Source organism: Thalassophryne amazonica, chromosome 19, assembly GCF_902500255.1.
Source record: "Thalassophryne amazonica chromosome 19, fThaAma1.1, whole genome shotgun sequence".
Classification (NCBI taxonomy): domain Eukaryota; kingdom Metazoa; phylum Chordata; class Actinopteri; order Batrachoidiformes; family Batrachoididae; genus Thalassophryne; species Thalassophryne amazonica.
Window position 1 is genome coordinate 18,780,238 of NC_047121.1, and position 25,463 is coordinate 18,805,700.

Here is a 25,463-nt window from a genome sequence, read left to right on the forward strand (position 1 = left end):
GGTGTAAAACTTGTGCCAAATATCAATACGGATGTGGTTGTATCCGCTGTGGCGACCCCGAACACAAAAACGGGAGCAGCTGAATGGACAACAACAACATTTGGCACTGAACTAGAAATTTTCAGTACTTTCCGCCACTCCTCGATTCACACTCCATGTCAGTTGGCGGCAGTATTGCATCAACCGCCGTATCAGGTTCCATAGAGGAAGAGCAAAAAAAAAAATCAGAGGTGTCCGTGAAGGCAGCATAATCCGAGCCAGTCGCCGAGAAGCCATTTTGGTCCCACCTAGAATACACAGTCCAGCTTCACTTCGGGTCGTTGGAGATGGAAGAAATGGAACCGACGGCGAGTAATTTAACGAACCAAATCATTTGAAGCTCCCCGGTGACATCTACGGGAAGGCCAGAGACTGTATCTTGTCGTTAGAAAGACTTTTTTGTGTGAGAAAACCCGGATCTTTTTTTTTTTTTTTTTTTTAAGCGTCGTTAGCGTTAATTTAGTTAGCCTCCCAGACTCCAGCCCAAACACATACACAGGTTTTGTTTGTCCACTTTAAAACCGGGCCCGACAGAACACTATTTTTTAACACACACATTGCTATTTAGTGGGGATGTATGTTTCCGGTTTCTTTAAAGTTAAAGGTGTTGTGTTCTAACACGTCCGGTTTGGTTTGAAAATTGTCACGATCCATGTGGAGGCTGTTTATCTGCACAGAGCTGCAAAGAAATTCAGTTTGTCGCCTGTCGGATTGAAGCAGGTGTCGAGGGAATTCTTTTTTTGGACGTCATAAAGCGATTCGGCAGGAACGGGAACATGTCAACAAAAACTCCTTTACCAATAGTCAACGAGAAGGTAACGGAAAGTGTGAGTATATGTGATTGTTTACGTTTGTTCTTTGCTTTACATCTTCTTTGTCTTCAGGAAACCTTGATGAGCGTTTTGTTATAATTTTCTTGTACTGTTTGACACCGGAGGGGGGGGTTACACTTTGATAAATCGTAAGCAAGCACCCCAGCTAACAATGGAACGTTGCCTGAACGTTACATCAAAGTGGCAGTAACGTTGCATCACAACGTTGTAGGAACGTTCATTTGTAGACTCTCCAGAACGTTCCAGGGATGTTACCAAGAACGTTCTCAGGAGGTTGTGACACAACATTGCTGCAACGTTGTTGCAATGTCCCCCAGCACGAAGGAACACTGTGAACACTGCATGAGTCTGTAAATTGCAAGTTTATTACTTTAGAAGTATTATTACAATAGCAATGCATTAAGCCATGGAGAAGTTCTCAGTAACTTGATTAGTTCTCATCCGCCCTCCAGTATTATTACAATTACAATAGCATTAAGCCAGGGATCAGTTCTCATCCGTGATGTGTGACCCATGACTAAGGTTCAAATATTTTGTTATTTTCACTGTGCAGTTGTATACACTAGAAAACAAAATTTCTTTTCTCAATCAGTGACTTCAGTGCAATAAAACTTCAATAGAATAATTTATCTTACATAAATAAATAAACACATAAAATAATACAGTCATAGAAACGGGTAAAATACACTCCAATCTCTCAGGTACTAAGCCAGGTGACATCATCCAGTATTACAATAGCATTAAGCCATGGATAAGTTCTTAGTATAAAATGAACTAGAAGGGTCAACGTTAAACAAAAACTGAAGATGTCTCCACTGCCCACCCTTTAAAGCAGCAACATCAGTCCCGGATCCAGACCGGTTTGGACCGATGTAGTTGCATCAGTCAGATTTTTTTTACGCATTGTTCGTCATCGGTTAAAAAAACAAAAAAAAAACCCTCAAATAATCCTGAATAGTGCCGAACGTGTCCCCGTGGTGAACACAGCTTTTGATTTGTTCCCACAACGGTGGGTGGATCAAAACAAACATAGCATCAGTCCAGTCGAGTTGATGATCATGGCATCCAGGAAAAAAGTTGTGCAAGGAAAATTGGGCACTTATTTCATGTCTCCACCGCACCTTACACAGGGGGAGGCATAAGTTCTCAGTATAAAATGAATCACTTCTCATCTGACCCATGACTAATTGTGGCATCATCACTCATGGCACTGCCGTCCATGGCGTCATCATTCACTACACAATGGTCCATGGCATCGGCATCCACATCGTCGCCCATGGCATCGGCATCCACATCGTCGCCCATGGCATCGGCATCCACATCGTCGCCCATGGCATCGGCATCCACATCGTCGCCCATGGCATCGGCATCCACATCGTCGCCCATGGCATCGGCATCCACATCGTCGCCCATGGCATCGGCATCCACATCGTCGCCCATGGCTTCATCCACCCCAGCATCTGAGTCAGCATTAACACCAGTACCAATTCTTTCATCCTCCTTCTTTGCCTAAAAAACAAAGAAAACCATTCATAAAAATACTATACAATAACTTCTATAGTGCCAGTCCCCTCAGCACAGTGAAGTTCAAGGGCGCTCAACCAGTCCATGTATTAATATGCAGAATCCTTAATTCAATATCTCAATTTTTACAATTCATATTTTAATTTTTCAGAGGATACTATTCAACAGAAAGCAGCGTGTTGTTGTGGATGGTGCCACATCCTCGTATCTCCCTAGTTATGTTGGTCTTCCACAAGGCTCAATATTAGCCCCTCTATTATTCTTTCTGTATAGAAATGATCTCCCCGATGTGTGCTCTGAACTAAATATGCAAATGTATGCAGATGACGCAGTAATCTTTACCCAGGGAAAGAGTGACAAAATATCTGTAGACCTCACAAATGCACTATGTAAAATACACAAATGACTACATAAAAATTGTCTTCTGCTGAACACCAAAAAACTGTATGTATGATGTTCACCAAAAGATCAATTAAGCTAGCCAGATCCCATGTTTTCTTGGAAGGGGAAGAACTGTGCTTGTGAACTAATTCAAATATCTCTGAGTGATATTAGACCCAAATCTTACATTCAAAAAACATATCAAAAAGGTAAATCACACTGTAAGGTTCAATCTATCTAATTTTAAACAGATAAGACCGTTTATTACAATAGATGCGGCCAAATCTTACTTACACTTCATGTCACATCTAGAGTATTGCATTACAACATGGTCCTTTGCAGGAACAACTGTACTGAAACCAGTAGAACAATTGTACAAAAAAGCCATAAAAATATTGGACCAAAAAAAAAAAAAAAAAAGATTTCTCATCACCGTCCAATCTTAGAAAAATATAAGCTTTTAAGTTTTGAGAATTTCATGCTATTTAAAATGTGTTGTGCTGTGTATAGGTCCCTACACAATTTGGCCCCACTCCCTCTGAGGAACTATATTAACAGGAAAAGTAACAACGAAATTAACACCAGATCCTCCGCTAGGTGTGATTGCGAGATCAAATTTTGAAAAACTGTCTTTGCTCAAAATGTACTCTCTATTAGGGGCAGTAGCACATGCCAACGACAATCAGGTTCAGCCCCACATTTGCTTTATTCAAGACAGCTTAAAACATGGCTGAAAGATAACCAAACCTGTAATCATTACGAGTTAAAGACATGCGAAAGCAATATACTTTCATATACACGCACACAACAACACATAGGTAAGCTTATGCACACCAGCACTTTAAAGAGATACTGCAGCTGTATCGAGCACTTTACTATCGCGACAAAGCACTTTAATTCAGCATCTTATAATAAAACTGACTGTACCTGTACATACCTACAACTGAATTGTACCTCAGTACTTTCCTGCACTTTATATTGAGACAACAGCATTTTAACCTCCATCTTGACCGGAACAGATAACTCCTCCTTTATATGGCTCTGGGTTATATTAAAATATGACAGTGTATTATATTGTAAATTATCAATGTTTTTATGCTTGTTAAATGCTCTGTGTTTTATATTTTATGTCTGGAGACTACGGATGGAAATTAGTATTATGCTAAAACTGTCTATTACTATTTACGTTAAAGTGTGTGCCATATGTATATATGTATATATATATATATATATATATGTGTGTGTGTACGAGGGCTGTTAATAAAGTATAGGTGCTTTTTATTTTTTTCAAAAACTATATGGATTTCATTCATATGTTTTTACGTCAGACATGCTTGAACCCTCGTGCGCATGTGTGAGTTTTTCCACGCCTGTCGGTGACGTCATCCGCCTGTGAGCACTCCTTGTGGGAGGAGTCGTCCAGCCCCTCGTCGGAATTCCTTTGTCTGAGAAGTTGCTGAGAGACTGGCGCTTTGTTTGATCAAAATTTTTTCTAAACCTGTGAGGCACATCGAAGTGGACACAGTTCGAAAAATTAAGCTGGTTTTCGGTGAAAATTTTAACGGCTGATGAGAGATTTTGAGGTGATACTGTCGCTTTAAGGACTTCCCACGGTGCGAGACGTCGCGCAGCGCTCTCAGGCGCCGTCGTCAGCCCGTTTCAAGCTGAAAACCTCCACATTTCAGGCTCTATTGATCCAGGACGTCATGAGAGAACAGAAGTTTCAGAAGAAGTCGGTTTCAGCATTTTATCTGGATATTCCACTGTTAAAGGAGATTTTTTTTAATGAAAGACGTGCGGACGGGTCCGCGCGTCGGGACACAGCCTGCGCGGTGCGGCGGCACAGTAAAAACACCTCCGTGTTGATAACCATTTGTAAAATCCAGGTGGCTTTTGATGGCTTTCAGTAGAGTGAGTATCTGAGAAATTGTTTAACAGTTGGGCATGTTGGGCAGCGGCGGCTGCGAGCCGACACTGCAATCCAATAATGAATGAATGAATTCCAATTGTCAACACAGCAGAGTGACAGTTACACTATGGAGGGAAGGTGAGCCCACACAGATAGGTTTTAAGATGTTTGCGGAAAGAGAATACAGAATGTGAGGAACGGATTGAGAGAGATTGCTCCAAAGAGCTGGGGTGCATGTGAGCCGGTCACGGTCTTCACTCTTGAAACAGTCAACACTGGACCGGGATTTGATTGAAGGGAATGACTAGGTGTGGCCATGGTGCTAGTACAAGTCACCTGTGAGTTGCTGATGCCATAAAAGTTTAACTACTTACCCTCTTTGCTGCATGGCGCAGTGTTTCAGTTTACGCATCATCGATAGCATCTGGTAAAATTTCCATCTTGTTGCTGAAGGCTTCTGTCACAAAAACAAAATAAAAAACGGTCTTGTATTTTCCTCTTTTTTTTTAACTGGAGAAACGATAAAATTCTTTTTAATTGCTAACTAAAATTAAATGATGCAGTGAGACACCTTGATAACTTACTCTGCAAAACTCTAGAGAGTGAGAGGCTGCAGGGCTTTCTTCCCTTTCCATCCTTTGAGGCTGACGCCAGCCCACAACCGCCACATCCCAGTTTCGCCGAGCATCATCCTGGCAAAGGAGTTCAGCATTGATCCAGATAGCTGTTTCAGCAGATTCACCTATGACAGAGTGAAAAGAAGTATGTGTGCAATGGCAATATGCAACTTTTATGAAAATAACCACTTCTGCAAAAGTGTTAGGAACAATAATTTACCACTGTCCTCCTAAACTCCTGGTCCCCCAGCGTTTTGCTGAATTGGTCCAGCTCCTCTGTTGTTTTAAGTCTGGCCTGCATTATCTCCAATGCAGTCAGCTTCTTCAGCAGCCTGATTCCTCCACAGTAGTTGTAGTATGCGGTCCACCTTTGACTCCAGTCTGTCGAGTCGTTGCTGCGTACCATCTGTTACAAAGTTGCTTCAAGTTTAGTATACATGAAACAGCTACAATGCTGCTGAAAGCAGGAACATGTATATAAACACAACAGAACTACTCGATCAGTTAATAGGCCTCTCATGCAATGAAATTTGTTGACATGGTTGTTTGTATACTCAACAAAAATATAAACGCAACACTTTTGGTTTTGCTCCCATTTTGTATGAGATGAACTCAAAGATCTAAAACTTTTTCCACATACACGATATCACCATTTCCCTCAAATATTGTTCACAAACCAGTCTAAATCTGTGATAGTGAGCACTTCTCCTTTGCTGAGATAATCCATCCCACCTCACAGGTGTGCCATATCAAGATGCTGATTAGACACCATGATTAGTGCACAGGTGTGCCTTAGACTGCCCACAATAAAAGGCCACTCTGAAAGGTGCAGTTTTATCACACAGCACAATGCCACAAATGTCGCAAGATTTGAGGGAGCATGCAATTGGCAAGCTGACAGCAGGAATGTCAACCAGAGCTGTTGCTCATGTATTGAATGTTCATTTCTCTACCATAAGCCGTCTCCAAAGGCGTTTCAGAGAATTTGGCAGTACATCCAACCAGCCTCACAACCGCAGACCACGTGTAACCACACCAGCCCAGGACCTCCACATCCAGCATGTTCACCTCCAAGATCGTCTGAGACCAGACACTTGGACAGCTGCTGAAACAATCGGTTTGCATAACCAAAGAATTTCTGCACAAACTGTCAGAAACCATCTCAGGGAAGCTCATCTGCATGCTCGTCGTCCTCATCAGGGTCTCGACCTGACTCCAGTTCGTCGTCGTAACCGACTTGAGTGGGCAAATGCTCACATTTGCTGGCATTTGGCACATTGGAGAGGTGTTCTCTTCAACTCTATGAAAGGAGATGTTGCACTGCATGAGGCAAATGGTGGTCACACCAGATACTGACTGGTATCCCCCCCAATAAAACAAAACTGCACCTTCAGAGTGGCCTTTTATTGTGGACAGTCTAAGGCACACCTGTGCACTAATCATGGTGTCTAATCAGCATCTTGATATGGCACACCTGTGAGGTGGGATGGATTATCTCAGCAAAGGAGAAGTGCTCACTATCACAGATTTAGACTGGTTTGTGAACAATATTTGAGGGAAATGGTGATATTGTGTATGTGGAAAAAGTTTTAGATCTTTGAGTTCATCTCATACAAAATGGAAGCAAAACCAAAAGTGTTGCATTTATATTTTTGTTGAGTGTATAAATACATTATTAAGATGGCATCGAGCTGGCAGCTCGGTTATAGAAATGAGTTTGTAGAGGGGCAGCTGGCTCTTATTAACAAATTCCATAAAAACCTGAAACATATCTGTGCCTCTCGTATGGCCTTTCAAAGGTAAAATGCTCAGCAGTTCTTTTACATTCATTTTGTCAAAAAACATTCTAATAAAAACACATAGCTGAGCCACGTCCACAGTATCAGTGGATTCATCGAATTGTAGAGAAAAACACTCACATACCTCAGTATCATTCCTCAGTTGCCGATCAATATCCTCCGCCATTAACTCGCATCGTCGTGCAACAGACTTTCTTGAGAGCTGCACATCCTGCAGACACGATCTCCTTCTGATTTTTAAAATCGGCAAAGAGCACATCTGCAGCTTCCATGAAAGCTTCTTTCACAATTTCACCATCCTTGAATGATTTCTTTCTTTTTGCCAGAACACGGCTGGCACGATAAGAAGCTGTGGTTGCAGCCTTACTGGTGGTATTTGTCCGGGGGAAAACGGCCTGTTGTGCTGCAAGCTGGCTTTTAGCCGGGAAGCTAGCATCGTAGCTCTTGTGGATCGTCTTAAAATGCCGCTCCAAATTCCCTTTCTTCGGTAGTGCCACGTTTGCATTGCAGATAAGGCAGATGGATTTGCCATTTGACTAAACGAAAAATTAATCTTCCTCGAACTCTGGATGAAAATGATAAGTTTGGGATCTTTTTCCTCCGCCATTATAGTCTCGCGTCACTCTCCACTGTAGCTCCTCACAACCTCTTGACCCTGCGCATGCGCAGATAGCATGAACCGCGGGCGTCCCCCCCCCCCCCCCCCCCCATGCGATCGACCGGTCAATCTGGACTAGACCATCATCGGGACAGTAGGCCTACTAAAGTATCCTTGAGAATGAAAACGTTCGGAAAATTAAGTTATAAAATATGTGTTAAGAAAGAAAATACAGGAATCACTTTATTTAAATTTACAACAATACCAATTCGCCAGCCTTATTAATCAATATATAGATTGATAAGGCTGGTGAATTATGTAGTTAATAGAACGTCCCCTCAGCGTAAGTACAACGTTCCAAAGAAACGTCCAAAAACTGTAACAAGTAAACGTTCCTGATGGAAGTTGCCAGGAGGTGGACAGAACGTTCCCAATTATGCAACGAAAATGTAATCTCCCAGCAACGTTGCAAGGACGTTCCGTATTAGCTGGGACATCCGCTCTCTCGAAGACATGTAAATTTTATTCAGCGTCAGCTTTATGAATTGTATTTTTTTCCTGGTGAATATTAAGTAGTGACTTTATTGCAGGAATTGTGGCCGTAGACAGGATATTTAAGCCCTACCGTGAACAAAACTATAGCACTGCCTGCGCTTTCTGGCAGGCAACAGTACTTTCTGTTCACGCTCGCTATTGGCTCTTTCCAGCCGTCAGTCAAAGAGTTCAACTGGTCACCTTCCAAATTTGGGCTCAATTGTCCCGCCTTCTCCTGTCTGTTGCAGTGCTGTCAAGTTAGTCACGCTGGACTAACTTGGTGTAAATTTTCAAAATTAAAGCCATAAGAAGTAGTGTGCATGAGTAATTGATAGCGTGTGATGATTTTTGCAGTAATTCTTGAAACTTTTGCTCCTTATCCTTGGAGGTAGCATACCAAGGTAGTCTGGACTCCTTTCTTTATAGCAACATCCTCCATATCCTCTTGGGAAATCCAAGCCGTTACTCGTCCAGATGGGATTTGTAATCCTTTCAGTGTGTTCTTTTCATAGAGATCTCCCAGTTTGGTTTACATGGAAACACTCCAAATGGGATTCACGGATTGATGCCTCTAATCTGACCTTCTTCTGAATGCTCAGGCTTCTCACACCGGCTTTATTGAAGACAGTTAATGCATCTACTGCTATCACCATTGTCTAACTGCTGTAGCTACAACTGTAGTGGTAGAAGGGGTGTGATGTTACACCTCCTCACAGTTCAGTACAAACTACAGTCTCAAGGTCGCAGTACTGCAGGGCTTTGAAATTGAATTTTTTCCACACCTGGTTCATGCTGAACAAAAACAGTATTTTAACGTATGTTGTTTTGAGTTCCACACCAAAACTAATGTTTCCGAAATGGTTATAAGAAAAAAATAACGTTCTCAAACTGGTTAATAATATTTTATGTCAGCTGTGAGACACTGAAAACTGTATACACCAGGCCTGTATGTGATGCTGTAACACTCCCACAAAAAACTGAGACGACAATAAAGGCGCATAAGGAGCTAATCAGTGTAGCAGCTGAAGCTACAACTTTCTAAAGCGGTGCGCACCGAGTAAAATAGTTTTTTATTTATTTTTTTTTTTTTAAAGCGAAAGTGGGTTCGTGCAGATCATCTGAAATAGACTTACTGTGTATTTAAAGCAAAGCAGTGTGTGTATTTTTTAAAAACACAGTGCTGTGTTGCTCTCCAGCTCACAGATGAAGCAAAAAGGATGCACACTTTCAGTGACTCAAGTTTAAATATTAAAAAAATGCCTTTATTCGGATATGTCAGAGTTTTCAACAAAATGGTGCACAGTGGATTTATCGTTGCAGCTTTTATGGAAAAGCTGCACTGTGCAGTCTGCATTTACTCGCTTGCACAGCCACACCTGTGCTTATGGTCTGGAAAATCTGCAAAGCTCGTAACAATGTGAAAAAATAAATAATTACAAGGGAAAATGGAGAAGTAACACTCTAAATCCCAAAAGGGATTAATAAAGTTCTATCTAATCTAAACTAAATTTGAAAAACCACATGATGGCACAGCACTGTTGTGCCATTGTTTAGGGAGGTCCCTGAATAATGCTAGCTGTTTCGAGCATTTGCTTTAATGTTCGTCCACAGCCCAGCAGCGTGAGCACACTGATAAAATTATTGTCAAACAAACATTTTTAAGATTGGTTGCCTACAATTTTTACCTCTTATGATAATTGAAACTGCAAAATGGCATAGACTTTTTGATTGCCTGCTAGTCATATTATTAAGCTTCTCTTTGCTCTCTCCACACACACTAAGTGAACCTCACCTGGGGCTTCATGTACAAAGGCTGTGTATGTACATAAATGTGGTGTGCATCCTTCTTCACGCTAACGTTCAGATGTATCAAAAGTGAAATGACCGTGGGAAGGTGCAGTGCTCCACGCAAAAATAATGGCTGACCTATGCACGTTTCTACAGCTATTGTTCCACTGATGACATGTAGAGGGGATGTTGGTAACTGTTAATAATGTGAAAACATGAAGTCATAAGTGATGTGCACACCAGAGACGCACAAATGAACAATTACACCCATGTGTTTGCAATTACGTAGGTGGATATAAAAGCATGCGCAAAGTGATGAGGAAATGCCATTAACAATGGTTGCGTTAACATTGTTAGAAGACCTTGCAAATGGTGCAATCTGAGGTGAGTGTGCATTCAGGGAACATAAAGATTTACTTCCAAATGACGATAATTGGGTCATAAGCTGAATCCAATTTACCTAGGCCACTGTTACTGGGGTTGCGCACAGAACTGTAGCCGGCCCACAACGGAATATGGTGAGGAGCCAGGGGTTGTGTGTACCCACATAGGTGCTGACCATGCTGGGCGTCCTGGCAACAGGGGCATTCCAGCAGGACCTGGCTGATCAGTCAGCAGTGTGCCTGCCAACCTTGAGCTGAGCCATGCCACCTCTGTGGAATGCAAGAATCTGAATGTCATCCAGGTACATCACATTCCAACAAGTGCAATTTGCAGCGAGAGCTGGTTTTCCCTAATGTAATTGGAGCTATTGACTGCACACTGCACTGCTATAAAGGTGTCATCACGTGATGAATTTTTTTTTGTTAATAGGGAACATTTTTGTTCCATCAATGTTCAAATCATATGTGATGCACAAATTCAGGCAGGCTGGCAAGGTGCGCGTTGGGTGGCTGCTCGCTGAGCAAGTTTATTCTTGTAATTGTCCCGAACTAAAACCAGCGTGGACACATTTGTGCATGTGCGCAGTCAAATACATTTTTTTTGTTATTGTGTTTTCTTTTTCTTGATGGTGAAACTACAGCTGCACCGCTTCTTAACAAACCCCCGATTGTCTCCCTGTGTTCAGTTTTTACCAATAAATGCGTATGTAAAGTTATGAATGTCAGCCGTGGCACACCTCACTTTTATAACTTCAGTGTGTGTGCTGGCTTTTACAGCCTTACGCACACACGCTCCCACTAACACTTTTCCAGTTTTATATTCCATATTCCCTTTGACAGGGTACCAAATAAACCATCCTTGCTTGTCTCCACGTCATTTCCAGTCATCTGTAGATCACACTCGGTAGAATTTCTTTTGTGTTCATGTTGACTGATCTGACTGAGGGGAATTCCCAGCTCCAAGGGCCTATTTACATGGATTTTCCGATTTAAATAGGGGTATGGAAAGGGAGGAGCTTGGTGCCTCTGCATGTGCGCTCCATTCTGTGTTCAGTGGGATGTACAAACGGAGCATGCTCGAATCCATGCATAAGCACCCTTTGATATGTCTGGATATTTTTCTGCTTATGCCAGTTTCTGGGTTTTAGCGTACACAGTACAAAATCCACACGTCTTTGTACATGAGGCCCTGGGTCATTGTAAACAGAAACCTTTTCAAGAATGAAAAAAATAAATAAATTACTGTATTAACTGGTTACCATTATTTTAAATAAACAGTTCTCTTCTGTAACATAAAAAGATGTAATGTTTCTGGTTTTCCTTCCACAAACCAGTTCAGAGCCATGCAATACTGTTCAAATAGCAATACATTCCTGTCATGTTTCCTCATGGATGCAGATCAAAAGATTTAAATTGGTGTATATTGCAAATATTTTTGGCATTTTAGACTGCAGGTTGGATAAACTAGGAGGCTCAAAGAATTGCATTAACCACTGGGAAATTTTTGATTACTTGAAATAATTTTCTGACATTTTATAGTTGTCAGTCTGTCTGCTTCAGCCCAAGTAGGGCACAAGGTTTTGTAAGATTGAGTATTTTGGATGGTTGGTACATTGCATACATCTGCACAGTGTTTGCTTTTGTTGTAGGAAGCTGAGTTGTATACAACAAACATGCTTGAGGTGACTTTGATTGGCAGTGGTTATACTGCCATCACAGTCAGAGTGCTTTAATATTGAGTATCTCTGATGGTGAGCCTCAGTCTGATACTTGTTTTCCTAGATACAGTTGTATGCAAAAGTTTGGGCACCCCTGATAATTTTCATGATTTTCCTTTATAAATCATTCTGTATCTGGATCAGAAATTTCAGTTAAATATATCCTATAGCAGCTGAACACACTGATATTTGAGAAGTGAAATTAAGTTTCTAGTATTTACAGAAAGTGTGCAATAATTATTTAAACAAAATTGGGCAGGTACATAAATTTGGGCACCCTTGTCATTTTATTGATTTGAACACAAAATTGGTTTGGTAAGCTCATTGGCCTCCTTACACAGGTGGAACCCAGTCATGAGAGGGTATTTAAGGTGGCCATTTGCAAATGTTTTCCCTCTTTGCATTTCTTGTAATGAGTGGCAACATGGGAACCTCTAAACAACTCTCAAATGACCTGAAAACAAAGATTGTTCAACATCATGGTTTAGGGGAAGGATACAAAAAGCTATCTCAGAGATTTCAGCTGTCGGTTTCCACTGTAAGGAACATAATGAGGAAATGGAAGACCACAGGCACAGTACTAGTTAATGCCCAAAGTGGCATGCCAAGAAAAATCTCAGATATGCTGAAGCGAAGGATGGTGAGCACAGTCATAGTCAACCCACAGACCTGCTCCAAAGACCTACAACATGATCTTGCTGCAGATAGTGCCTTTGTGCATCGTTCAACTATATAGCACACTTTGCACAAATAAATGCTGTATGATGCTTGAGGTATGCTAAGGCACATTTGGATAATTCAGCATCATTTTGGAGTAAGGTGCTGTGGACTTATGAAATTAAAATATTATTAATTATTAATATTATTAGTTATTTGGACATAACAAGGGGTGGTATGCATGGCTGAAAAAGAACACAGCATTCCAAGAAAAACACTTGCTACCTACAGTAAAATTTGGAGGTGGTTCCATCATGCTGTGTGGCCAGTGCAGGTATTGGGAATCTTGTTAAAGTTGAGGGTCACATGGATTCCAGTCAATTTCAGCAGATTCTTGAGAACAATGTTCATGAATCAGTGACAAAGTTGAAGTTGTGCCAGGGCTGGACCTTTCAACAAGACAAAGACTCTAAACCAGTTCAAAATCTACTAAGGCATTCAATAGAGGAACAAGTACAATGTTCTGGAATGGCCATCTCAGTCCCTAGACCTGAATATTATTGAAAATCTGTGGTGTGATTTGTCTTTTAGCGGGCTGTCCATGCTTGGAAACCAACAAACCTGAGATGTTTTGTAAAGAAGAATGGTCCAAAATACCTTCAACCAGAATCCAGACTTTCATTGGAAGCTATAGGAAGCATTTAGAGGTTATTTCTGCAAAAGGAGAATCTACTAAATATTGATGTTTTCTTTTTTTTTTTTTTTGTTCTTCTGTCGGGGTGCCCAAATTTATGCACCTGCCTAATTTTGCTTAAAGTATTATTGCACACTTTCTGTAAATCCTATAAGCTTCATTTCACTTCTCAAATATCACTGTGTTTGTCTGCTATATGATATATTTAACTGAAATTGCTGATCCAAACAACCAATGATTTATACAGGAAAATCATGGAACTCATCAGGAGTGCCCAAATGTTTGCATACAACTGTAATACTCTTGAATAGGGCACTCTGCAAGCACATTGAAGTCAACCCAATACTTGACTTGACTTGAAACAAGCATTGAATAGCATGATGGCTACCCCTGTCAATGCAGCACTTAAAAAACAGACTGACAACAGAACGAAGTCTGATTAGAGTGACTCTTAATAAATATTATGCTGTATTCCCTTTACCCCAATATCTTTTTGGTGTACCATGTAAGTTTTAACTCTACCTTCCTCCTGAGTCATCACAGCAGCAGCAGTAGGTCAGAAATAAGAATGAAATACTGCACAGAGAGTACTAGGTTAAGATGTGTTTACTGCATTGATCTCTGTAGTGGGAAATTGGGATGACCTATCTGCAAATTTGGGCTCTGCAGGTGTAAAGGCTCAAAAATTCGATTTGCTGCTCCTGACTCCTCTTTCTTTCTCTGTGGCTCTGGGGCTCTAAGTTCGGGAAAGTTTGCTGTTGTGGGAATTTGTATGGGCATCAGCGAGTTGAGTGATTTCCTGTTGAAACGTGACTGTTTCCCAGGCAGTGAGGACACACTGCAGCTTTGTGAGTAACCACTGAAAAGGGCAAAATCTAATGAAGTGGGGATGACCTTACAGTAAGTTATTGTTCCCTCATCAGTGTTTTGTTGCGAGTCTGTGATGGTCACTGGTGACCTTATTATAGCTGGGGGTAGTTATTTATTTATTTATTTATTTATTTATTTATCTTGAATGTCACATAGAATTTATATATATAAAAAAACAGATTTTAAAAAATACATATTTCCTGGGACAAATAAAAATAAAGCTTTCCAGACAACAGGGGTACTATTGCATTGTCCATACAGTACAGATTTGTATTCTGAAGTGGTCAAATTCTTTTTCTCCATGTTATATGCAACTCAAACATATGGACAGCACCATTGTACTTCTCATGTTTGCATCTTGCAACATCACTAGGGCTGAAATGATTCCTTGAATAATTTGGTTACTAAAATGCTTAGAGGCAAAATTCTCTGCCTCAAGGCTTTGTTTAATTCACTACTATGTGCGTGATACATGCACAGTACACTCACTTCTGCTTTTGACACCGTAAAGCACATGCAAAGCGTGGAATGCAACATGGAGACAGACAGAGATGAAAACAGTGAGCAGCAGGGAGCACGAAATAACCCACAGAGAAAACTTCCAAAGCTGTCGAAAGTGTGGGACCATTATTAACCAAAAGCAAAACAGTACAAATACGTGTACTGTAAAACGGAATTAGCTTTCCGTAACAGCACTTCTTCCATGCTACAGTACTTTAGCTGAAAACAACCACTGTATGCATCGAGCCTGTGAAGCGGACCCAACAGGTAATGCTAATGTCACGTTCACAAAGTATTTAATTTAGATTGGTGATTGCTAGTAGGGATGGGTATCATTAAGAATGTATAAATTATTTGTATTCAGTTCACGTTGTGCCGGAGCTAGCTGGTGGTCAGAGATAGCTGTGACCACTTGCCATGACGAAAACACATTTGTTTTTGACTCGCGAACATTCTGCTGAGGAAACGAGATTAGTCCGACAATTTACCCAGACTGACAACAAATATGAGTAAAGTACTTTTATGCACTTTGAGGCATTTTGTGAATGCACAAACGCGTTCCCGTGATATTAAACAAACACTCTGCTGAGGAAACGAGATTAGCTGCCCAATCAGTGGGTCAGAATTCGATGATTTAGCTAGACTGACAACAAATATGAGTAAAATAAGTACATTTATGCATTTTTTTTTTGTTTGTTTTTTTTTGAGACATTTTGTGAATGCAGAATGTCCTCCGACCTCAAAACGCGCTCTTGTGACAGAAACCAAATGTATCCTCTTTTTCTGTGGCGTTTAATGGCAGCCGGCATCCTTATTGTTGCATTGCTGCCACCTTCTGCATCAGTCCATTATAGCGGTACTAAATCCTTTCAAGTCCAGTGTCTGTTAAATATTTAAAAAGCCAACACTTCCCCCTCCCACTTTAATTTAATCTTTATTTAATCAGGTTAGTCCCATTGAGATAAAGATCTCTTTTACAAGGGAGACCTGGACAATGATAAAGTTTCCAATTCACCTAACCTGCTAATCCTGTGTCTAAAATACTTCCAACAGAAACTTCTTTCAGGCCTAATATGGCAATATGTTTTTTTTTTTAGTTTTCATCTTTTTGTCATCTTTAAAATTAATCCAGAATATGCCAATGCCACTTAAATGGACTCCTTTTCTTTCTTTAAAGAGACAGCTACCAGTTAAATTATCCCACCAAAGTCTGCCGGTAAAAATGTTTATTTTAAGAGGAGATGAATTGGTTGTTCATTAAACTGACTTTTATTTTCTCTGTCAGGTAATACAAAGGTATAGCAAACACTCCCTTCTACTGGGCTTATGCGATTCTGGATTGGTATCTGGTTCCGATACTGGCGTAATTCCCAGATCGGACTTTCCTGATCAAATCTGCAGGATTTTCCTATACTGGAGAGAAGCCACATCTGTGAAACCTCTCTCATACTGCCTGCTCTCTGCTCCGTTTACTGCTGAGCGAGAGAAGAGGAGGTGGCGGGGGGAGGTTTCTGAGCTGAAGACGAGCTGTTTGTTCCGCAGACAGTCGAGGGTTTTAAGCCATGGATAACGGCAAATTTCCGCCCGGCTCTCCGGTTCAAATGGTCTGTGCTGCCAAGCACGGATTTTCCGAAAAATGAACTGAATTGTTCCTGAAAAATTAGCCGCTTCAACGTCTTAAGACTGTGAAACAGCAGCTCAGAGCACAGCTGAAGAGGACAGCTGACCAGAGATTCATTTTTTCTCCCTGATGAACGGGAAAATTCTCTATTAAAATCCTTCAGTATAAATGCACAGTTACTCACGTGAGCTGCGCTGATGATACATTTAGAAATGTATGGTTTATTTTAGAGATGATGTGTTTCCAAAACGTTCAAAGTTTGTGCAGCACGGGGGGGGGGGGGGGGTTCATTTTTACTCTTAACACTTGCTTTGGCAATGTAAACATGTGTCAGTAAAGCACCATTGAAATTGAAAATTGAGAGGGGAAGAGAGAGGGAGAGAGAGATGGAGAGATCGACAGACAGAGGGAGAGAGAGAACTTCACTTTTAATTGTTACTCTTAACACTTGCTTTGACAATGTAAGCATATTTCCCATGGCAATAAAGCTCCAAATTTGAGATTGAAAATTGAGAGGGAGAGAGAGCGAAAGGGACAGATAAAGAGAGAGGGGGAGACAGTGAGAGCCAAGCAGAGAGACATTGATAGAGGGAGAGAGAGACGGAGAGAGAGGACTTAATTTTTAGATTTGCTTTGACAATGTAAACATATGTCTTCCATATCAATAAAGCTCCATTGAAATGATTGAAAGTTTAGAAGGAGAGACAGAGAGAAAAACAGAGTGCTGTCTTTTCTCTTTAAATCTATAAAAATAAGGTTGTAAAAGTCTATTAAAAAATACAAGTACTTAATTCTTCCACCAAAACATCAAATCTAGGCTTTCATGTTAGATACACCTTCTGGTAAATTGTTGCTGAACTTTCAGGTCTCCTTTTTTAGAAAATCCTCATAAAATCAACAATAATGATAATAATATTCAAATCAAATCAATTGTATTTATATAGCTCCAAATCACAACAAACAGTTGCCCCAAGGCGCTTTATATTGTAAGGCAAAAGCCATACAATAATTACAGAAAAACCCCAACGGTCAAAACAACCCGCTATGAGCAAGCACTTGGCGACAGTGGGAAGGAAAAACTCCCTTTTAACAGGAAGAAACCTCCAGCAGAACCAGGCTCAGGGAGGGGCAGTCTTCTGCTGGGACTGGTTGGGGCTGAGGGAGAGAACCAGGAAAAAGACATGCTGTGGAGGGGAGCAGAGATCAATCACTAATGATTAAATGCAGAGTGGTGCATACAGAGCAAAAAGAGAAAGAAACAGTGCATCATGGGAACCCCCCAGCAGTCTACGTCTATAGCAGCATAACTAAGGGATGGTTCAGGGTCACCTGATCCAGCCCTAACTATAAGCTTTTTCAAAAAGGAAAGTTTTAAGATTAATCTTAAAAGTAGAGAGGGTGTCTGTCTCCCTAATCCGAATTGGGAGCTGGTTCCACAGGAGAGGAGCCTGAAAGCTGATATTAAAGCAAACAGAGCTCTGATATTGGATCGGAAAAGTATTGTATTGGCAGATATTCAAATTCAGGTATCGGGATTGAATCAGAAGTGAAAAATTGTGGATCGGTGCATCCCTGGTACTGATTTGTTATCACATGTCATTTTTGTCTGTTTTTCAAGATTAAGTGATTTTCTTTTTTTTTCCATTGCAATGGTGCACAATACAGTTTTCAGCTTAATGTTCCAAAGGACCTTGCATGCATGCTCTCTCAGAAAAGTGCCCTTGAAATATACGAGGTCTGTGTATTTTTTTCAAAAACTATATGGATTTGATTCATATGTTTTCACGTCAGCCAAGCTTGAACCTTCGTGCGCATGCATGAGTTTTTCCACACCTGTCGGTTGCGTCATTCGCCTGTGAGCACGCCTTGTGGGAGGAGTGGTTCAGCCCCCTCGTCGGATTTTCATTGTCAGGAAATGGCGGAATGATTTGGGCTTTTTTTCCATCAGAATTTTTTCAGAAACTGTTAGAGACAAGCAGCTGGAAACCATTAGAAAAATTAATCTGGCTTTCAGTGAAAATTTTACGGGCTTCACAGAGAATGACTGTTACTACAGCTTTAAGGACGCCCCACAATGGCGCACGGCACGTCACGCTCCGAGCCGCCATCGAGAGGCAGAAAATACCACATCATTTCTAAACTGATCGCTGTGTGGAGCCAGGACCGTCGTGAGTAATTTCTCTGGTTATCACAAGAGCTGGACATCAGCCATTTTCCGGCAGATTTCACTTTTAACAGATTTTGTCATGGAAAGCCGCGCGGAGGACTGATTCGCTGATCGAGCAAGACAAAGGAACACCTCCATTTCGGAGTGCCAGGGGACAAGTTGGGACATGCCCAGCTCTCCACAATTTCTCTTATACTCACTGGGCTGGTAAGCATTGAAAGCCGAGATAGGCTTTCATTCCGCCATTTCCTCGCAATGAAACGACGACAGGGGTGGAGCAGTGCTCACTCAAAGCCTGCCCACAGGCGAATGACTCAACCGACAGGCGTGGGAAAAACTCACGCATGCGCACGAAGGTTCAAGCTTGGCTGACGTAAAAACATATGAATCAAATCCATATAGCTTTTGAAAAAAATAAAAAGGTTACAATACTTTTCTCACAGACCTCGTATGTTATGCAAAAAGAAACATAGGGATGTTTTATTAACTCTGCAGTCTGCACATTAATAAAATACTGCAAAAACATTATAGATATGTCGTTGACTTTGTAACAATAAAATTTATTTTTGGCCCGTGGCCCTATACCCAGAGTAATGTTTGACCCTTAATAGAAAATAATTTGGGCACCCCAGTATAGAAGAAATCCAAGTCAACCACTTATCTTTCAGCTGCCCCAGTTTTGTTCAGGATCGTCACACTGTATCTAGTGCATACCTCCAACTGGGTTTTGGCGTAGGTTTAATATCAGATGCCTTTACAAAAGCAATTTCAGTTTTACCTGGAGAAACACAGCCCTTGGTGTCCCTTAGAGGTTTTCCATTCAAGTACTAATCAGGTAAGCCTTGGGTGTGGATGTATGTAGCAGTATGCAGCATCAGAGCATACATCCTGACCTGAGCTTTTGTGTTCCACATTTTTCTGCAGCCTTAAATAATTGCAGAGAGAAGTATTTAGTCACACTGTGCCATTGGCAGTTTATACCACAGACTTTGTCATGCTGGTGAAGCCTTTACCAATATGACAGTCTGTGGTATTCCACCCTTGTAAACACCCTTGCAGGACTTGCTTGTAGTATTGATACGCCCATAAAGCATGGGTGTATCAATAACTTGGTACATTTCAGTGTGCAAGTTCTGGGGCGAGTTGATCATGTTGTGACTTATCACTTATCATGAGGCAGGGTTCTCACCAGGATTTTTTTTTTCACAGCATAGGGGGGAACTTTGCAGGGCATAGCCACGGGACGAGCGTTGCAGGTGCAAGTAATGCAGGAGGGTCCAGGGACATCCCCCTGAGGAAAATTTTGAAATTTATAACCCTTTGAAACACTATTTCCTGAATCTTGAGGGCTATTTTGTGTTGCCAATTGGGACATGAATTAATCTGTCACATGTCCTTAAAAAAAAACAAAAAAAAACAAACAACAAAAAAAAACAGAAAAGCTTCCCTGTGCTGGTTAAGTCACAGCACAGGGGAGCCAAATCACAGCATAGGGGCCCCGTATGCACAGCTGCGCTTGCGAGAACCCTGTGAGGGACGAGGCTATTATTAACTACAGGTGCCGTTTGTGGTTTCACTACTATGATGTTTCAGTCTGTTCTGAGAGAGCTTGAAATTGATTTGGGGGAAATGTCTATTGCTTGAAGGCTCTCAGGCAGAATTTCAGGGAATGTTGAAAATGATGCAGAAGCTTCAGTTTTAGATCAAAGTATGTCGTGGTAATCCAACAACATGTCAGTCTTTATTCTTTCCTGGTGCAAAGCAGTTCCTTCAGTTCAGTCTCTGGCAAAGAGTTTATTTGATGTTTTTAAGCAGCTAAATGCTTTATCCAGAGAGGAAACATGGTTGGAATTACAACCATCTACATTCAGATTTTTTTTTTTTTTCCCTGAGAATGTCAATGCAACAAAGATTACAAAAATACCACAAAAGCTTCTGTTGCAATTTCTCCTGCCAAAATCTTTTTAGTCCTTGACTATGATTTTACCAATAGTTGATGGATGTAAAGCTAACTTTTCCTGTTTAAATTCTGTACTATAAATACCAGCAGTGTTTGCCCCCCCCCCCCCCCCCCCCACACACACACACACACACTCAGTTTGAGTGGACATGTCACAGTGGTTCAGCATGAGTCATCATTGATTTGTGAAATTATTTTTTGAGAACTTTGTGCGAAACTTGATGTATGTATTTTCCACAGCACACATCTCACAGCAGTGGTCATCAAGAGATCAGCACACGCTCAGGCAGGCCTGGTGTTCGATCTCGCAGCTCTGACGAACCACAGCAGCCCCATGTCGGCAATTACCGCCTGCTCAAAACCATTGGCAAGGGCAACTTTGCTAAGGTCAAACTGGCACGACACATCCCCACAGGCAGAGAGGTGAGTTGGAACTGTTGGAACTCAGAATTATTGTTGCATCAAAATTGCATGAGGGACAGTAATGCTAAATTTATAGACTTTATTTTGGAATAACAGACAAATCAGTTAAAGGTGGTGGATGCATTTATCAGTTTGAATATGGGTATGAGGAGAATTTAAATTTTTAAGATTTCTGTAATATCACAAATCAGTAAGACTCACGTAAATATGTTTGTAAAGTGCCAAACCCTGAATACTTTGAAAGGCTTCAGTTTCCTAAGTTTTCAGCACAATGAAATGGTGTCTGTTCTAGGCTAGACTGGACTCTTGAATCACTTTTTGTGAAGTATTTTCTTTTTAAGAATTTCTACTGCCAAACATTTAATGTGGCAGTGTGACTGTTTGCTTGGAAAGCTTGCAAAGCTTGTATTTATTTCCCTTAGTCCATTAGTTAACCTCCTTCATCGTCCAGAAATGTTCGGTGTTGGTTGATCTTTCAAGCAGGGTGAGGCACCTGGGTGTTGCACAGTTTCCTCAAGTTCACGGTCAGTTGTGGGATATCACCGCTGGGCTGGTACTGCATGAAATGTACAGAGTTGTGAATTATATTCTGTTCCTCCTGTCAGCACCTGCTTTCAATGCTGTTTTGGTCCATACCTCAGGACCTGCTGGTAGTAAAACGTTAATATTAATATCACATTGCCTTTATGTTTGGGTGATGTCTACTTAACTGGGAAATCACCATGTAGTCACTACGCCATGGACAATTACAATTTAATTTATTTAAAAAGGACCATGTGCAATTAAAACTTAAATGTTGCCATTTGAAGCATTGCACCAAAGTTAGCCTTAGGCTAATTTGCATCTGCAATCCCGAATGAAGGGGGTGGGGGGGGTGTTAATTCATTTTGCATTCTTTAAAATGTCAACTCATAATATAGTAATTGCTGTTTAGTTCATGATTTACTATTATTAACTTACTAACATATCATGCACATCTTATTTTTCCAAGCAGCACAGCCAAGACCTTTTCATTATTCAGCAAAATTTCAGGAAAAATTGAAGCTAGAGCCCCTGGTGCAGCTCTGCATATCTTCAGGCAGACAAACTCTTTTTGATATTTCAGAGTATTTTTTTTTTTTTTTTTGTGCTCAGCAAAAAACAAAAAGATGCGAAGTTGTGCTCTGCCACTGTGCAGCATACTAGCTTCCAGCTTACTCGTATCTGTTGACACCTTTCATTAGACAGTGAAACTTTCTGTCATAACACAGAGGGATTTAACTGGCTTTGAACATTTCAGATTTATCAGCCTTGGCACACAGAACAGAAGTGAAGGATTAATTTATTCTTTGCTTCACTTTCATAAACCAGCTCCTTGGTTCCTTTGTTGGTTAGCTGTTTGTCTCCCTGGCAGTTCAGTTGTTCAGTGGCTCACTGAGTCACTGACTTTCTCTACAGTTCACTCACTCATTGGCTCTCTTATTCACTGGTTCTCACCCTGAATAGAGACAGAAGTGCACAGGAAACAGGGTCAGCATGACGCCAGCGAGTAAGAAGTTAATTTATCTGGTTCTCTTTTCTCTCTCGCTCCTTCATGACTGCAGCAGTGAATGTTTATTTCAAGAAAACAAGCAGCCTGGAAGCCAAAGGAATGACTTACTTGAAAAGAAGACTGATCTTATAGTTTACTTTGAAAACTCAATTTTCTGAATTTTTGTTCCCAGTCAACAAATCACTGGTGCACTTTATTAAAAATTTCTGTAATTCACTTTAGTAGAGACATGAACCAGCTTGCTGTGCTGACAAACTGATACATTACACTCATAGTTCTTGTCAATAATAAAATTTGTTTATAATTAATTCATTTTTCAAACTTTTTTGTGCTATATTTGTTATACGGGGGGATAATAAAACAAACTTGTCATTTGATTGACCCCAATAGCTCCTTAACGTAAATGGTGGTTTATGTGAAGTGCCTTATATCTGCTGTTGTTGCAGCTCCTCAATGCCAGGTTCCTATTTTGAGCTTTCGTACACCCTCCACACACTTTTAATGTCATGTTGTACTTCCCTTATTTTACAGTTCTCCTTTGGTGTTATTATCCATTAGATCAGTTTTGATGCTATTTTCTGTCTACACAGGTGGCAATTAAGATAATAGACAAGACACAGCTCAACCCAAACAGCCTTCAGAAGGTAATTTATTCCTACTCTCTTCTGCCGCATGCCACTACAGTAGAAATAGTGTACTAATTCATGATCCACAACAAAATCAGCATTATTTGTGTTAACGGGAAGCATTACATAGAGCATGTGTTCTCTGATCAATTTTGCCAAGACTGTGATTTTTCACTTTGATCCTGTTGATCAACTTATGTCCATTGTAAAATACTGTCATTTGGGGATAATGGTTCAAAATACCATGAATTATTCTCATCAGATTAAAAATTTTACACAGTTGTGAATGTATTAACCATATTTGTACTTTCTGGCATTACAGATTCTTTGTAGTAGAAACAGCTGACTAGAATCAGAATCACCTTTATTGCCATTGTAATTTGCATTACGATATTTAAGTGCAACTCCAAAAAGGTGCTTTCCGTGGTGCGAGTATTTTTTAGCCAATATAAAAGATAGTGAAATTTAACGGTAAATTATTCAGAGTATATGTACAACTAATATAAACATAAGATAAAATAAAATGTGGACCAAGTAAAATGTAAAACGAGAATTATACAACCCCTGGCAAAAATTATGGAATCATCGGCCTCTGAGGATGTTCATTCAGTTGTTTTATTTTTGTAGAAAAAAAGCAGATCACAGACATGACACAAAACTAAAGTCATTTCAAATGGCAACTTTCTGGCTTTAAGAAACACTATAAGAAATCAGGAAAAAAAATTGTGGCAGTCAGTAACGGTTACTTTTTTAGACCAAGCAGAGGGAAAAAAATATGGACTCACTCAATTCTGAGGAAAAAATTATGGAATCATGAAAAACAAAAGAATGCTCCAACACATCACTAGTATTTTGTTGCACCACCTCTGGCTTTTATAACAGCTTGCAGTCTCTGAGGCATGGACTTAATGAGTGACAAACAGTACTCTTCATCAATCTGGCTCCAACTTTCTCTGATTGCTGTTGCCAGATCAGCTTTGCAGGTTGGAGCCTTGTCATGGACCATTTTCTTCAACTTCTACCAAAGATTTTCAATTGGATTAAGATCCGGACTATTTGCAGGCCATGACATTGACCCTGTGTGTCTTTTTGCAAGGAATGTTTTCACAGTTTTTGCTCTATGGCAAGATGCATTATCATCTTGAAAAATTATTTCATCATCCCCAAACATCTTTTCAATTGATGGGATAAGAAAAGTGTCCAAAATATCAACGTAAACTTGTGCATTTGTTGATGATGTAATGACAGCCATCTCCCCAGTGCCTTTACCTGAAATGCAGCCCCATATCATCAATGACTGTGGAAATTTACATGTTCTCTTCAGGCAGTCATCTTTATAAATCTCACTGGAACGGCACCAAACAAAAGTTCCAGCATCATCACCTTGCCCAATGCAGATTCGAGATTCATCACTGAATATGACTTTCATCCAGTCATCCACAGTCCACGATTGCTTTTCCTTAGCCCATTGTAACCTTGTTTTTTTCTGTTTAGGTGTTAATGATGGCTTTTGTTTAGCTTTTCTGTATGTAAATCCCATTTCCTTTAGGCGGTTTCTTACAGTTCGGTCACAGACGTTGACTCCAGTTTCCTCCATTCGTTCCTCATTTGTTTTGTTGTGCATTTTCGATTTTTGAGACATATTGCTTTAAGTTTTCTGTCTTGACGCTTTGATGTCTTCCTTGCTCTACCAGTATGTTTGCCTTTAACAACCTTCCCATGTTGTTTGTATTTGATCCAGAGTTTAGACACAGCTGACTGTGAACAACCAACATCTTTTGCAACATTGCGTGATGATTTACCCTATTTTAAGAGTTTGATAATCCTCTCCTTTGTTTCAATTGACATCTCTCTTGTTGGAGCCATGATTCATGTCAGTCCACTTGGTGCAACAGCTCTCCAAGGTGTGATCACTCCTTTTTAGATGCAGACTAATGAGCAGATCTGATTTGATGCAGGTGTTAGTTTTGGGGATGAAAATTTACAGGGTGATTCCATAATTTATTCCTCAGAATTGAGTGATTCCATATTTTTTTCCCTCTGCTTGGTCTAAAAAAGTAACCGTTACTGACTGCCACAATTTTTTTTCTTGATTTCTTATAGTGTTTCTTAAAGCCAGAAAGTTGCCATTTGAAATGACTTTAGTTTTGTGTCATGTCTGTGATCTGCTTTTTTTTCTACAAAATTAAACAACTGAATGAACATCCTCCGAGGCCGGTGATTCCATAATTTTTGCCAGGGGTTGTATACAACTGTGGAATCATATTGCACGGGAATATTGCTCATGATT

General features: G+C 40.5%; 1 protein-coding gene across 1 annotated transcript in view; it reads left to right on the forward strand.

The window, feature by feature from the left end:
- Positions 1–229: 229 nt before the first annotated feature.
- Positions 230–25,463, forward strand: part of mark3a (MAP/microtubule affinity-regulating kinase 3a) — a 134,300-nt gene continuing 109,066 nt past the window's right edge. Inside the window, 3 exon segments of the mRNA XM_034160012.1 lie at positions 230–866; positions 20,834–21,016; positions 23,138–23,191. Of these exon segments, the coding sequence (XP_034015903.1) occupies positions 816–866; positions 20,834–21,016; positions 23,138–23,191 (288 nt within the window). The 5' untranslated portion in view covers positions 230–815.